The 14,426-nt window shown below is 39.7% G+C and overlaps 1 protein-coding gene across 5 annotated transcripts in view; it reads left to right on the plus strand.

Annotated features, from left to right (window-relative positions):
- Positions 1-14,426, plus strand: part of TCF12 (transcription factor 12) — a 156,755-nt gene that overhangs the window by 76,012 nt on the left and 66,317 nt on the right. For all 5 annotated transcript variants that reach the window (XM_032194529.1, XM_032194527.1, XM_032194530.1 and 2 more), the window contains exon 7: positions 14,143-14,207. In XM_032194529.1, the coding sequence (XP_032050420.1) occupies positions 14,143-14,207 (65 nt within the window). The remainder of the gene's footprint in view (positions 1-14,142; positions 14,208-14,426) is intronic.

The raw sequence follows: 14,426 nt of genomic DNA on the forward strand, positions 1-14,426 counted from the left end.
TTTAGTTAAATTGCTGTATTGTTAATGAAGGATTGTTAAATTTGTAGTAATTATACAACAGCTGAAGGAAAACCTTTTCTCCAAAGTCAGGAATAAAAATGATAGAATTTTTTTTAATTGAGAATCTGTATGTGAGTCAGGCACTTAGAAACTGTAGCATTTCTTCTGTGCGCTGAATATAAGGTATCGAGGTAGGGTTCTCATTTATTTGTTAATCTGGTTCAGTGTATCAGTGTCAGAAGCCTTGAGCTTCATTGTAATTGAAAATCACTTGCTAAGGAAAATGTGTAATTATGAAATGTACAGTCTCTCTCCCTCCCCCCCTTTTACTACTGCAACTTTACCCCCCCCACCCCCCTCCCTTCCCTCTTTTTCCTGAAGCTTCCTCTTTTTGTCATGGATATCAACTGAAATGCACAAAACACAATAAAGCTGTTTATGTCAGTTTTTTTGGACGACTGTAAGTGCTGATTATAACAAGTTTAAGGAATTTCCTTTGTTGAGTGCGTACCCACGCCATATGGCTCAACATGGAACATTAACTTGACAGGGATAATGGATTGTGGTATATGGAGACAATTTTGCCTGCAGCTTCACTATAACTCATTCTGGTTGGGGATCACAAGTTTATAATATAGGATGCAGCAAACATCCAGATGGATTTACTTTACATAAAAGAGTTGCTTTTCTTTTTATTTCCTGCCTGCAATTGGGGGAGGAAGAAAAAAAAAAAGACTAAAAAGTAGTAAACAAAGAATGGGTCTTATTCAGATGAGTAAAATCTCCGTGGAACTGCATATGCACAGGTGAACTGTTTGGGATATGCTAAAACATAGGTGGAGTTGTTCCATGTGCACACTCACACACACGATTGTTCAAATAATACCTGAACTGGCTTCACTTCTCAAAATATTTCAGTGTATCTCCAGTTCCAGAAATAATTAGGGCTTTAAGATAATGTAAAAAAAGCTCTTTGAACCAATTCTGTTATTTTACTGAATAATGATGGATTTTTTATCTTAAGCAAAATGAGCGCTTCTCTAATTGGCATTCTGCTACTTCAGTGATGCTCTGATGGTACTCTGTTTTCTTTTAGAAGGGGGAAAAAAATCTGAAGTCTTTTATGATGTAAGCAACTAAAATGCTGTTAAAATAGTTTATTTCACTGATTATCTGATACAGTGGGAATTGTACTAGTTTTTGTTTACACTTCATAACATTTGCACAAGTCTGATGTTTTGCATTTGAATGACTTGTGTGCCTAAGTTTTGTCTCTGAATTTTACAAATACTTCACCATCCGTGAGACTTGAGGCACGCATAATTCTGGTAAGCACGTATGTGGCTGTGTGAAGGATCAGGGCCATAAATCCACATTTAGGATTTCAGATAGAGCTACACAGGGTGGCTTCGTGTTCCTGTGTGCTTGTGATTGAGTTACACTCCAAGTAATATCAGGTGGTTTGCTGCCTGAAAAGCAGGCATCTTTTGAATATCTGTTCGGGACAGTCATTTAAAACAGCAGTCTGGGAACCTTTACTAGTTGACCTTCCTTATCCAAAATAGGTTTTTTTGTTTGTTTGTTTTTTTTTTTTTTTTTTTTTTTTTTCCTTTGAACCGCTATCACATGGGTATGAATTTGTTAATTATTTAATTAGCTTTTGAGGTAAGTACCTAAGCAGATGGAGAGGATGTGGTTCCTGACACGTGATTCCTGACTTGGGAAGAGGGATACTGGCTGTGTTCATCGATACTGTGTGTCTGTCCAGTCTACGTGCCCCACTGCTGACTTCACAGGTTGGCATCCCAGTTTGATGCCTCTAATCATCATCCAGAGTTTCAGCAGGTAAACAGCCAGGAAGTGTCTCCTTTTGAGGACGGAGGAATAAAAAGGATCATTGACTGTGGACCTTTTAAAATCTGAGTTAGCTTAAGTACAGGGTTTCTTTTAGTTTTTGATGCTGCACATCATACTGCAAAAAGCTCTGGGTTCATTCATCTTCCTCCTGCATAACAGGTTCAATGTGTGGTAATCACAGCCAGGTGGCAGTTTTCTATGGACTTAAATTATTGGTTATATTCTTATTATGAAGTCTCATTTACCACTGCAGTTGTGGATGGGCAATCCCAGGAAAACACAAAATAGGTTTTCAACATTTAAAAAAAATCAACACCGCTACCTTCTTCCATACTGGAATTAGGAGAAGCACAGCATCATACCTAGTATGCCAGTTGGCTATTGGATCCCTCTAATTTATGGCTCACTGTTTGGAAACGAGGGTAGGGAAATATGTACCAGTGTTGCTGTAAATTTGAAGAATTAAAACCTGTAGATAAGGAAATTCTTTCCAGGACCAGTAAAGGAAGTTGACTTCCTACCAGCTTCTGGACTTCTCGTCTCTCTGTTGGCTTCACAAGGAAAGTAAGAGTCCAAGCCTCACCCAACACTTAATAAAACTGAAACTTTAAAGACAGTCTGTACGTTCTGTATTGGTAGTTGCTGACCCACCAAGGAATTTCTACAGGACTGTGTTTACAAAATAGCATGGCTGTTCTTCCTAGGTTACGGTAATGACTACCTGCATCATAGTTACACTCCAGTTAGTAGGATTTACAGCTAGTAGTTACACAGGCAGCAATATTCTGGGAATCTGCAAGTACTGCATTAGCAATGAGAAAACTGTGTGTGTGTGTGGTTTTTATTTACCTTCTGGAAAAGCTCCAAAAGCAGGCATCACTTCTCTGACGTTTGTAGGGTTGTAGGCCTGTAGGGAGCACACTGATGATCCAGTCCTGTTAATGCTTTAGTGTAAAGGTGTTGCAGAAGTCCAGCAGGCCTTCAGCAGAAGGGCTATCTACAGCAACGTACGGGGCAGAGCTGGGTTGTGCCTGCCCCTGGGCTCTGAAAGGAAGCCGCCGTGACGCTGATCCTGAGGGGCCTGCTCAGCCTCAAGCTGCAGTCAGAGGTTTGGGTGTGAGGAGCTTTATTTTTTTGGTTTGCTGATCTAATTCGTTAATGAGTGTTGCTACAGCCTTTCTGCCACTTAATAGCTCTCACTGTTACATACTTTTGCAGACCATGGTTGGGGCGGGTTTGGGGGAGTCTTTTCCTCTTGAGAGGAGGAAATGAGGAAGTGCCTCTAGCTTAGAGCTCCCGTTGCTTTATTTGTGTAACGGTGGGGATGCTTTCCATGGGACCCTGCATCTCTTGCAGTGCCCGTGACAGGCTCCTGCCCCACATGGGGATAGCAGTCTGGGAAGGCAGGTGGGGCAGTGCATGGGCTGAGGATGCCCCCATGCCTGCTCCTTCCTCTCTTTGGAAAGTTCTCTTTGCCATATTTCAATATTACAGGTGGAAATTTTGTCCACTTTCTTGTCCTTGAACACACAATGCTGTGACCAGGACTCTGTTTCCTTGCTTGAGGAGGGTACATTACCATTGTGTTTTATGGCAAAAATGGAAAAGGATTTTGGTCTGTAAGTTTTTAAAGCAATTAGTTTCTGTCTTAAATAAAATAGCACTTCCCTTAAATTGTAAAATGGTTGTTATTGATATGTTACATTGAATTTTTTTTAGAAGTACCTTCAGTAGACTTAATGAGATGACACATCCTATTTTCCTGCCAGATTTCTCTAATCAGTCGGCAGTCCACCAGTATTCTCAGAAGTGGATAGTTTAAATTATATGAGCTGTCCCTGCTGAATTTAGTTCATTCATATATTTCTAAGTACGTAAGTGCTTAATTGCTTTACTGAATTGGTGCCTAAAAATACTTCTAATAAATATGGAGAATTGTTTAGCTCCTGTTTTCAACATGGTTTTTAGAATCAAACAACTGTGATTGAGTCAAGGTTTGTGCTACACGGTGTGAAAAGATGAGTCACAATGTACTTGAGATAAATCTACAGCGGATGAAGAGCTGTACGATGTGGGGTAGGATTAGATTTTTAGCTCATAGGAGTCTTCTCCAAAGAAGCAGCCTGTCTCCTCATGGCGTCCTTCATTCTGAAGATGTGTGTGCACTTCAGAGCTCCTGTGGGGGAAAGCAGCAGGACTGAAGGCTGAGCTCTGTTCCCAGTTGCTGAACTGCCAGGTGACTTGTTCCATTTACCAGATTTAGAATGGTCCCCTCAATATTTTCATTCAGCATTTCACTTGAAGCAAGTGAGTTTGAATTGCAGTAGTGGGAGTTTTGTCATTCTTAGGCTAAAAATTCCCTCGTTACTTTAGGGGCAACAGCTCCTGTTACCCAAGGTTTTGATACTTTGTTCAGTAATTTGGAAAACTTCACATTAGTATCACTACTTGCAGAACTGAGTAACTCCTCATTTCGAGACAGAACACCAGCAGGGTTTGAAATGTTTGAGGTTGGCAAGAAAGGGCTTGTCTGTAAAACAATGAAATTGCGTTGGGGAAATACGGTGCCTCTGTTCACTAGAGGCGGGCTGAGGTACACGGCGAGCCGTTGTGAGCTGCAGCTGCATTTACCATCAAACACAAAGTTGGTGCCGATGAGTGTTTTGTTTTTAGTGTCATGGAAACTGTGAGCCAAAGAATGGATATTCTATTCATCTGGGAAAATAGCAGCTCGCTGCATAAAACATCAGTTGCTTCCAAAGCAGTTCTTAAAATAGACTTTGTGAATATAACCCTAAAAGTAAAAGTGCAACAATTTAAATGACCTCAGTACTACTTCGGTTTTGTATTAGAATACACATGTGAATTAACTTAATGTAGAAGTAGTGAGAGTTGTAAAATATAATTGTAGCGTGGAATGCCTCTCAGTCCGTGTTTTACTGTGCAATTTTTAATCTAAAAATGGAGAGGCCTACATGTATCATAACAGTTGTAGTCCTGTCTGTTGCCTTTCCTTTTCAGATGGCTTGCTCTGAGCACAATAGTTTAGGTCATTATTCAGTGTCATTTGTTGTTCCACACAGCATAGCAAAAATGACCAAACTTGCTGCAGAGAACGGATATTTGAGAGCTCTCAAGGCAGAAAAGGAGCACGGAGCTGCCAGTTGGTACAGTTCAATACACAGTCTGCTTTAATCCACCACTGCGTTTGCAGTCAGTGAGTAAGTTGTATGAGGTAATGAAGGAAGGGAATTAATTCAGTTCAATTGGAAGTCTTAAAATTAGTTTGGTTTGCTTACGTTGTATTGTTGAGGAAAAAATAAGTATGGGATTTGAGGTAAAGAAAAAGTAATACAGGAACAGAAGTATAAAGTCGTTGTCGGGGGGGGGGGGGGCTGAGAACAGGAATTGGAGGAGCAGAAGTAATTTGACTTGAGTGAGAGGACGTTGGAAGGATTTGCCTGTTGCAGGATTTCAGAATCAAGGGTTCCGGAGTGAATGAGATGACTTCCACAATGGGTATGTCACGGCAAGGCCCATTTCAGTATCTAGCGAAGCCAGTGGGAATCCTTCTTGCTGACTTCTTTACCTTGTTGTTTTAATACTAGAATACTTGCTTTGGAAGATCATCCTGGTCTATGTGATGTCTTTGAATCTAGGTATTTAAAGAAACCATGGTGGAAAGTGCTGTGCTGAAGGCAGCAATACTGTAGATTTCAGCAAAGAGAAGGTGATCGCAGCAACCATAAAATCACAGAATTATTCAGATTGAAAGGGGGCTCAGCAGGGCTCCAGATCCTTGTCCTGTTCAAAGCACGGTCAAGTCTGAGGTCAGATCAGGTTCCTCAGGGCTTTTTTCAGTCACGCGTTGAAATCCTGTAAGGGTGGAGTATGCATAGCACCTCTGAGTTTATAGCAAGCTGAACTGCTCCTTGTTTTCATTTGTGTGGGTTTTCTTGTCCTCCCAGCACTGTACTTCAGTGAAGGAGCTGTCTGCCTGTCTTGGAAGCTCCTAGTTAGGTATGGAGGCCGTTGCTATCAGGTCTCTCTGATACCATTTCTTCTGCAGGTGAAACAAGCCCTGCTTAAAGATACCATTACCACATGTTCCTAACCCCAAGTTAACCATTTGAGCTTTCCTGTTCAATGCCTGGGCAGATTCCCTGTGGGATTTGTGAAAGCTGGTGTGCCTGGTGAAGGCTTCTGAGGCTTGCCAACAGGAAGGATTAGGGAAATGCTGGAACATGGCAACTTCCTGCAGGCACCCTCCTCCCCAAGGTAAATCTAGTTAGAAAACAGGAGGCTGGAGGCCCGTGGCTCTGTCCTGTGGGTGTCTTTTTGCACTTGGCTGAATAGAAGGGCACCTTGCTTCCTACAATGCAGTTCACAACACTCTGTATCAGTCTTCAGTTGTTTTATTCTGCCAACCACCTCTGAATTTACAGGAACTCATTTAAAACATCAAGATAAACAAAACAAACAAACAAACAAAAAAAAAAAACCGTGTGCACACGCCCTGACACATACCCCCGAAACATCACCACTAAATACGAAGACGAGTTCTGAGTCATGCTCAAGTCACTGAGAAATATTTAGTGATGGTTCTCTGTTCACAATTTTTTTCTAAAGCCTTTTCTGTTGCCTGACTGTTAATCCCTTAATGTATTATTATTTTAAAATAATAATGTCTTTACTGAGTCGGGCTTTTTTGGTAAAAATATTTTAGTGTATCAAGTCAGGTACTTTACAAAAATCTGCCGTGTATGAAGTTGTATTCTTCAGTACTTTGAGCAGCACACCAAGTTCCTTGGTGTTGTTAAATAGGGGACTTGCTTTCACCTTGGCTATGTCTGGACCTGGGATATTATTGTTAACATTTCTTCAGGCACATTCCCACGAGTGTTATGATATCTAATGGAAATGTTTTTTTTCTTTCTCTATCAAGCATGCTACTTGTCTCACCTCCAAAAATAAACAGTGAGCACATGTTTTCCTTCAACTGTTTGATACGATTTCAAACAGTCTTTGCTCCTCCTGTTTTAACAGATAATTTGCTTTGTGGTGCCTGTAGAACTTGTTCTCGTGAAACAGTAGTACTGGGGAAAGAGTTGGATTTCTTAAGAAAACTGCATGCGATTTTAGCATGAGTGCTTTGTTGTTGTTTTTCTGCTCTTCTTTTTTAGTTTTAGTTTTGTTTTGTTTTGCAATCCAGCAGCTGCTGTTAATCTGGAGACCACGATCTAGGAATACCTAACTTATACACCTCTGTGATTGGATTGGATTTATTGCTTGTGATGGGTGAAGCATCGATAAGTTGAGCAAGTCATCCAAATAAGTACTTTCAAAACTTTTGTACAACAGTGTGCTACTGTATGTGTTTGCCCCTTGTCGTATGGAAGACAGTTATAAATGCTTACCGTGTTCGTGCATGTGTTTATGGAGAGAGAATGGGGGGAGAGAAAATCTTCGTTGACAAAGCTAATTTGTCAAGTTCAATGAGAATGAATAGATCTTGGATGTGAGAGGAACTATAGATACCTCCAAAAGTAACTTTTACGTTTTTTTTAAAAAAAAGTAAAGGAAATTTAGCAATTTGTAGCATGTAGTGTTACCAAAATCTTTTAATCAAAAACAGGTGTAGCATTCTGTTGTGAGTTGTGGGTTCTCTATTAATACCCAATTAAAAATAAATGAATAAATATATATTTTTAAGTCCTCTTCGCTTTAGACTTAAGAACCTACCTGATGTTCAAAGTCAGTGGTGGAACCTGATTAATTTTTTTTCCATACCAGGAGAGAAGGGAATGTGTTTCAGGTTAGCTGTAGGTGGTAACTTTGGTAGGTGCCTGAGAACTTTAAATCCTTAGGAATGAGATGAAGACAGCAAAGGGAGAAGTACTTCAGTAGACAGCACGCAGATGTTTGGATATTCTGGAATACATGGGGTGGCAGATGAGGTGGGTACAAAACACCTTCCTGTCACTTCTGGGGAACATTCATGCGCGTACACCATTTGGTTATGGTCTTCTAGGTATCGTACGTTCCCAATTTCCTTAATTTTGAGTAAAATTTTAGCATTTTAGTGTAGTAATGGTTAGTGTGTTTCTCCCACTGGATTATATGTCTATGAACAGTGTATTTACAGGTTAATAGAGCGGTAACATTATTTAAGATAAGGCTTAGGGTAAGTCTAGTCGTGGAGAATTGAAAGTAGATACATGTATGTTGAACAGCTATTCAAGAATTATTTGGTTCACAGATAGCACACATGCTCAGGGGAGAAGAAGAAAGCTTTCTTCATTTAAGAGGTTTATACTCCCTCTTTTCCCCCTTGTCTTCAGTTACTCATGTGTATCTTCTTGCCAGACTTCAGTCCCTTACAGCATTGCAAAGGTTTGATTTGTTATTTAGCACAGCGTCAGCCTCGTGAGTGGGGGGATAGGAGAGGTGCTGAGGAAGGAGCCTGCATACATCAGCCACTGATGGGACAAACCTTCTCAGTTTGACATGAGCATATGAATTACTAGTTCACAGGGTCAGTCCAAATACCATGTGTGATTTAGTCTACCTTTAGCTCCTGTGTATTTGAAGTACATATGAGCGTTAATAAATTGTTTTTGTAGCATAAGATCTGTGCAGTACTTTTCAAACTGACAAAGTATTCCATCTTCTCTTAGAAGTACTTACAAATCAATGGGATAAAAGTGTCAAAGGCATGTCTTTGTGCGGCAGGTTCTTTAATGCCACTTCACACACTGGCATTATTTCTTTTGAAATTATTGCATTAAAGAAGTTGTGAGAAATCCCTTGGTTTCTGTGCTTACTGCCTCAAGTACCCAGACTTACTGCCTGGTCAGTTCAATCAGTACAGTTCTTAGAGTGAAAGACATCTGCAAACGCCCTCACAATTTTAAGTATAAAAACGTCTGAACTTTTCTAATCCTTGGAAAGCACAGTGAAAAAAATGTTTTTTTCCAAATGGTCCTTTCCAAATGTCAATGAAAGCAGTAATTTAGTTTTTGCTATCTAAAGCGTTGTTCCTGAATTCCAGCTGTTACAATGGGAAGTTGACTCCAGGTAACTCCAGCTTCAGATTCTCCGTCCTTTGCATCATGTAGGTATAAAAATATTTGCTCCAAATACGACAAGATAGTAATAGAACTGCATAATACAAGGATAAAGCTGTCTTACAAAAGAGAATGTATGGCATGGAGAATCACAGGGAACTTCTGGCAGATCTGAGACTGGGCATGTGAATTGAATAAATCTCACTGCAAGCCATAATCTTTTACTTCTTGTGGAATGTTACAGTTGTTCTGTAGGATCACGGACCTTCAAAATTTTGAGCAAAGAAAGAAGTAAGGGGCAAATCTGTAGTATTAAAAACAAGCTTTGCTAAACCCTATCACGTCCCTTCTGGGAAACTTGGTTTCAGAAGGTGTTACAGCAAGGAGAAAAGGGGGGGAAAAATCTAAAACATACATTTCCCCTAGTTAAAGTCTGATAAGCATGCAGTTTGCTTATCCATTCTTCTGAAACATGTAGACTGACAGTCTTACCATTACCTGTATAGACTGCAATGCTAATCAGCACTTTGGCATGGCATTCCTGGCTAAAAATGTTTGTACTTTTCCTCTGATCTGCTACTTTATTACGAGAGTTTCCAGTGAAGTGATTTTGTTACACATGGAAGGCTTATTAATCTTAACTCCCAATACAAACTTTGAACATTTTCAGGCAATTGATGTGTTGTAGGTTTACTTTATGAAAAGGTAAGACAGCGTGGATGTGTTTGCCAAGAGTTCAAGGATTATTGATTGGGAAGTTGCTTCCAGTCACAAGAAGCCTTAGTTAAGATGGAGCGTGTGATGAGATAAAGGCTGGGTTAGGAAAGTGATTACAAGCAGGGACCTGCTAATCACTGACCTCTGCAGGGATCCTGTAGTTTATCACTAATCTCACTAGCACTTAGCATTTTCCTGTGTTGCTGCTTCATTGTTCATAGCCGAGTGAGTAATTTGGCTTGGGATGAACAGGAGGAGGGTGCTGCTAGTCCAGCAGCTGCACTTGTTGGCACTGCCTTGTTAAACATCTTCAGTGTCGCCAGCAGCGTGCTTGGCACACGTTAGCCAATAACACTTGAACAAATTGTTGTGACGAGAATAGGAGGTCATTTGTTGTAAGCACCTTCTTCAAATTGCATTGCTTCAGATCTGTTTCATTTCTGTGAGCTTCGGTCACAAGCATTGTAAGGGGAAAAAAAAAGCCTGTAATCCTTGTGTATGGACGTGGAATGTGTGCTTTTAAAATACTAGGGAAAAGATTGTAGATGGAATATAGATATTGGAAGTGTGAAATCCTCTAAGAATGAGGAGGCCTGTAGAAAATGAAGAAATGATTCCTCCAGTGCTGGGGGAAATGTCTAGATATGTAGTAGTAATTTTTGGCTGCAAGTGTCAGTCCTTCTTACCTCTAAGAAGAAGGCAGGAAACAAAACGTTAGGAGTGAGGCTGTTTTTGTGCTTTTTTTTAAATCAAATTTTATCACCTTACGGAAATAATTCTTGAGTCAGAATTTTATTTAATGCTAAAAAAAAAAAAATCAAAAACTGTGTCTGTACTGTAGCAGTAAGGATGGTATTCTATATATTTTTCATACTTCATTTCCATTTTGTGGTGAGTTGGGAATAATATGAAGTGTGGAAACTGTATTTAAATATTGTGTTGAACATTTTTCTTACGTCATCCATATGCACCTGCCAGTACAGTTCCTGCAATTTCCTGCTTGTTGTGGATCTGAATACGAGAAATGATTTGAATGTGTTAATTCTGTGGGTAACAAAGACACTCAGTTACTGGGCAGGGAGGTGGGGGAAAGCACTGTAAAAATGGATTTCTCTGAGTCTCCCAACACCAACTTGGTAACATTTTAGCCATGTGGGAATTTTTTAAGATTCAAGGTAGTGAATGATAACGATGAAATTCTTTTGGGTGTTTGAAAAGCTGGCCTTCTCTTTATCCTTGCAGCCAGGAAGCTGTTGCCAACATAGACCTGAGACATGCGGGCATGTGTTTGTATGAAATACTTCAGTGCAGAAACAAAAACATGCACCCGATAGGGGGGGATCCTCCAAGGTATTGAGAATATTCTGTTAGAAAGTGGCTTTGGGGCAGGCTGTCTGCTGGGCCAGTTAAGTGTGATCAGCGATGAAATGAGGAAGAAGCGTGATTTAAGATTTGTTTCAGAAATCACTGAAAACTTGTTCTCTGTGCAAGGTGGGTAGACGTGCTTCTTGCCTGACAAATGGAGCAGCTGCCAGCTGTGGTCACTGTGGCATTCATTTTGTACTGGATGGCAGACGTGGCTTCGTTTAAAAAACGTTGGCACTTTACATGCTGCTGAGCAAATCCGTTCTTGTGAAGTGCACAGCTCTGTAGTCTCTAACGGGTTAATTCTGTGGGAATCGAAGTAATTTTTTGCAGAGTTACGTTCTGTCATCCTCTCGTAAACCAAGCATTATCTAGAAACAGTGGGTGAATGCCGTTTCACTACTGGCAGGCATTTATAGCACATTCACTCGGAGCAGCCCTCAGCTGAGTTAATGTAGTGCTGTCTGCAGTTGACTGTCACTTTGCATCTTGCTGTTTCAGTTCATTCGGTGTTAAGAGTATTTAGGCTGCACAGCTGTTCCACAGATAGATTTATGGTGGACTGCAGCTCCTTGTGCAGTATTCAAAAGCCGTATGAAGTTGTGAGCATATTGTATTTAAACAAGAGAAAAACAATTATTTACTAAATGCCTATTAATGCTGGAATTGGTACTGAATGTGTCAAGGTTTTAAGCTGATAAAGTTAGGAGATGTGTGGTTATAATGCTTAGTGGGATTTTCTTGATTTAGTTTCTTTTAAATCTGTAGTTGCTGGTCTGTAAGCTGGTCTGTAAGGTAGCAATTAGATCATGGAAGTTTGGGTTGTTGAAAAAGCAAGAAATTTACTAGAAAAAAATAAAAAGGCAAATGGATGCCAAGTTACTGAGTCAAATGATTTGTGAGCTGACCTGGGCAGATTAAGATTTGTGTATGTAACCAACTCAATTATTTTGAGTTGGTTGTATATACAGACAGCTTAACAGTGTCTGTATAATTCAAATCTGGATGGAAAGCAAAACTCTGGCATACACAGCCCACATGTATGTAACCTGGTGACAAGTGAAGCAGTGCTGCCTTGTAAGAAGGGCAGAGCTTTCGTTTCTGCAATGATGGCACAGGACTGCTGCAGGCTGGAGTTGTACCTGAGTGCTTGTACTGGGCGTTTGCTTGGGATACAGTCTTGTACTCGATCCTAGGTTGCTTTCCACACTCATAATTGGAAAGGCTAGCTGTTGGAGCACAGGTTAAATGTTAACTTGCTCTAGCAGTAATTCTTGATAAATATTTAGGCAGCGCAGCATCAGGGAGCCTTGATATCTCTGGATTATTTCTTAGAACCAAACTGATCATAGCTAGGGGTATTAGAGGCAGCTCCTTTCTTTAGAATGGAATTACCAAACTTTTAAAGTGGTAAAATTGAAATAACGTGATTTTGGGTGTTCTTATCTAGCAATTTCTGGCTTGTTATGCAAATGATAATTTAAATCATTCTTTTTCTAATCTCTGAAATTGACTCTTGTACAAATACTTGCTTTAAAACCTGCCTGGAATACTGCATACTGCAGTCAAAGTTGTTTATCATGTGATATAAGATTCTCATTTTCTGGAAAGAAAATGCTGAGTTCGGTTAATCTGAACAGCATGATTCATGCTACTCATATAATTTCGCATGCTAGGTATTTTATTTGCTTGGTGCCCGGTAGTTGTTAGAGGCAAATTGCTGCAGCAGAAAAATGTTCACTTTTTCCTTCCCTTTGTTCCAGTACTGCCGTGTTTTCCAGCAAGCCGTTGTTGACCAGCCCACCTGTAGTTAGCGAGATCAGAGTCCTGCAGAGATGTTGCTCTGAGAGCGCCAAATTCACTTACCCAAGCTGTACTTTTTAAGCAAACAGTAAACAGTTTTAAGTAAACAGTAAACTTTAGTATTCCCACTTATGAGATGACAGGAATTTCTGGCAATAAGATAGAAAATTGGGAAAAGAAAATGAGGCCCTGTTCCAGAAGTGCAAATGCAGTAGGACAGAGCTATTTACCGCTGAAGTGGACGTGTCTAAGAAAGGCTGCTTGCTCTTCTTAGGAGGACTGGACAGCATACATAGCCACACGTATCCAGGAAAAGGGAATTCCTCCTTGGCTAAGATGGCATTCGTTTTGAAATCTTTCAAATATTTTGCAGCTTTGAACAGATAGGTAGCATGGTTTATTAATGCTTGCCTTTGGGTAAGATGCTGGGGGGGTTCTTAGGTTCAGTGTCATAATTGAGGGCGTTCCATGCAGTTGCTATATTCTATTACATGCATATTTGATGACTGCCTGATTTCTGACATGATTGAGTGGAGAGATTAAAAAAAAAAAAAAAAAAAAAAAAGAAAAAAGAAAAAAAAAGTGAAGATTGATAAAGCTGTGAGCTCTACTGGAGAGCTTTCACACTGTACTTTAATACACATACATTTCAGTTCGGTGGCCCAATCAACAAATACAGCACTAAGTAGTTTTTCCAAATTGGCAAACATATTACTAATGTTTTATAATCTAGCAACATCTGAGGGCAGCTACAAATTTCATTTACATGTGATGAGATTTTTGAAGATTTAAGGGGTTGTGAGTATTGAGAGCTCAATGATTCAACTATGGTTTAAGTTTAGCATGTGTTTTTCATTCTGAATTTGGTTTTGTTCCTTTTTCTTGTGGCTATGTATTTTTTAAATTTTATTGCTTAGGTTATGAATCACCTAAGGTGGTACTGTCTGTGTGTTAGTTCTGTGAAGGAAGGAGAAATGTCTAAAAGTGTTCCAACCTTTGCTCATTGATATTGGAAGTAAAGTTGTATTGAGCCTTTGCCCTTATTATTTCAACACAGTGATGGGGTATCTTAGCAACAACCAAAAAAATTGCAGTAGTTCATTCTTACTGATTGGCTATGTAAGAAATGGAATCTGGTAAGTATGTCGTCTACTACAGTGGTGCTGTTTGTGATCAGCACAGATCTAGAAGCCTACTTGTATTCATGTAACTTAATTTTTGTAACATTACTCTGCTAGCAGATTTTCTAGAATATACATTTATACTGAACTTAGTTTATGTATGCACAATAAACTTTAAAAAGATTCTAATTTCACATGTCTTTCTTTTATAGGAAAAGCCTCAGATAGAGGTCCATTTCCACTGTATGGTAGAGATACGGGATTACCAGGCTGTCAAGTAAGTATGGTGGTGATTGAAAGCAAATGGAATAATTTCAATTAAAGTTGAGATTACCAGATGTAAGCAAGAACATGTTCCATGAATTGCAGAATGAATTTTCTGGGTTCTGTGTTGTCCAATTATCTTGTACGTATATGCATACACTTAGAGGAGACTGTCTTACTTTGTGAAAGTAGAACTATTTCTGTATCCATGAGAGTGAAATCCTATGTTTTT

Source organism: Aythya fuligula, chromosome 11 (assembly GCF_009819795.1).
Source record: "Aythya fuligula isolate bAytFul2 chromosome 11, bAytFul2.pri, whole genome shotgun sequence".
Classification (NCBI taxonomy): Eukaryota; Metazoa; Chordata; class Aves; order Anseriformes; family Anatidae; genus Aythya; species Aythya fuligula.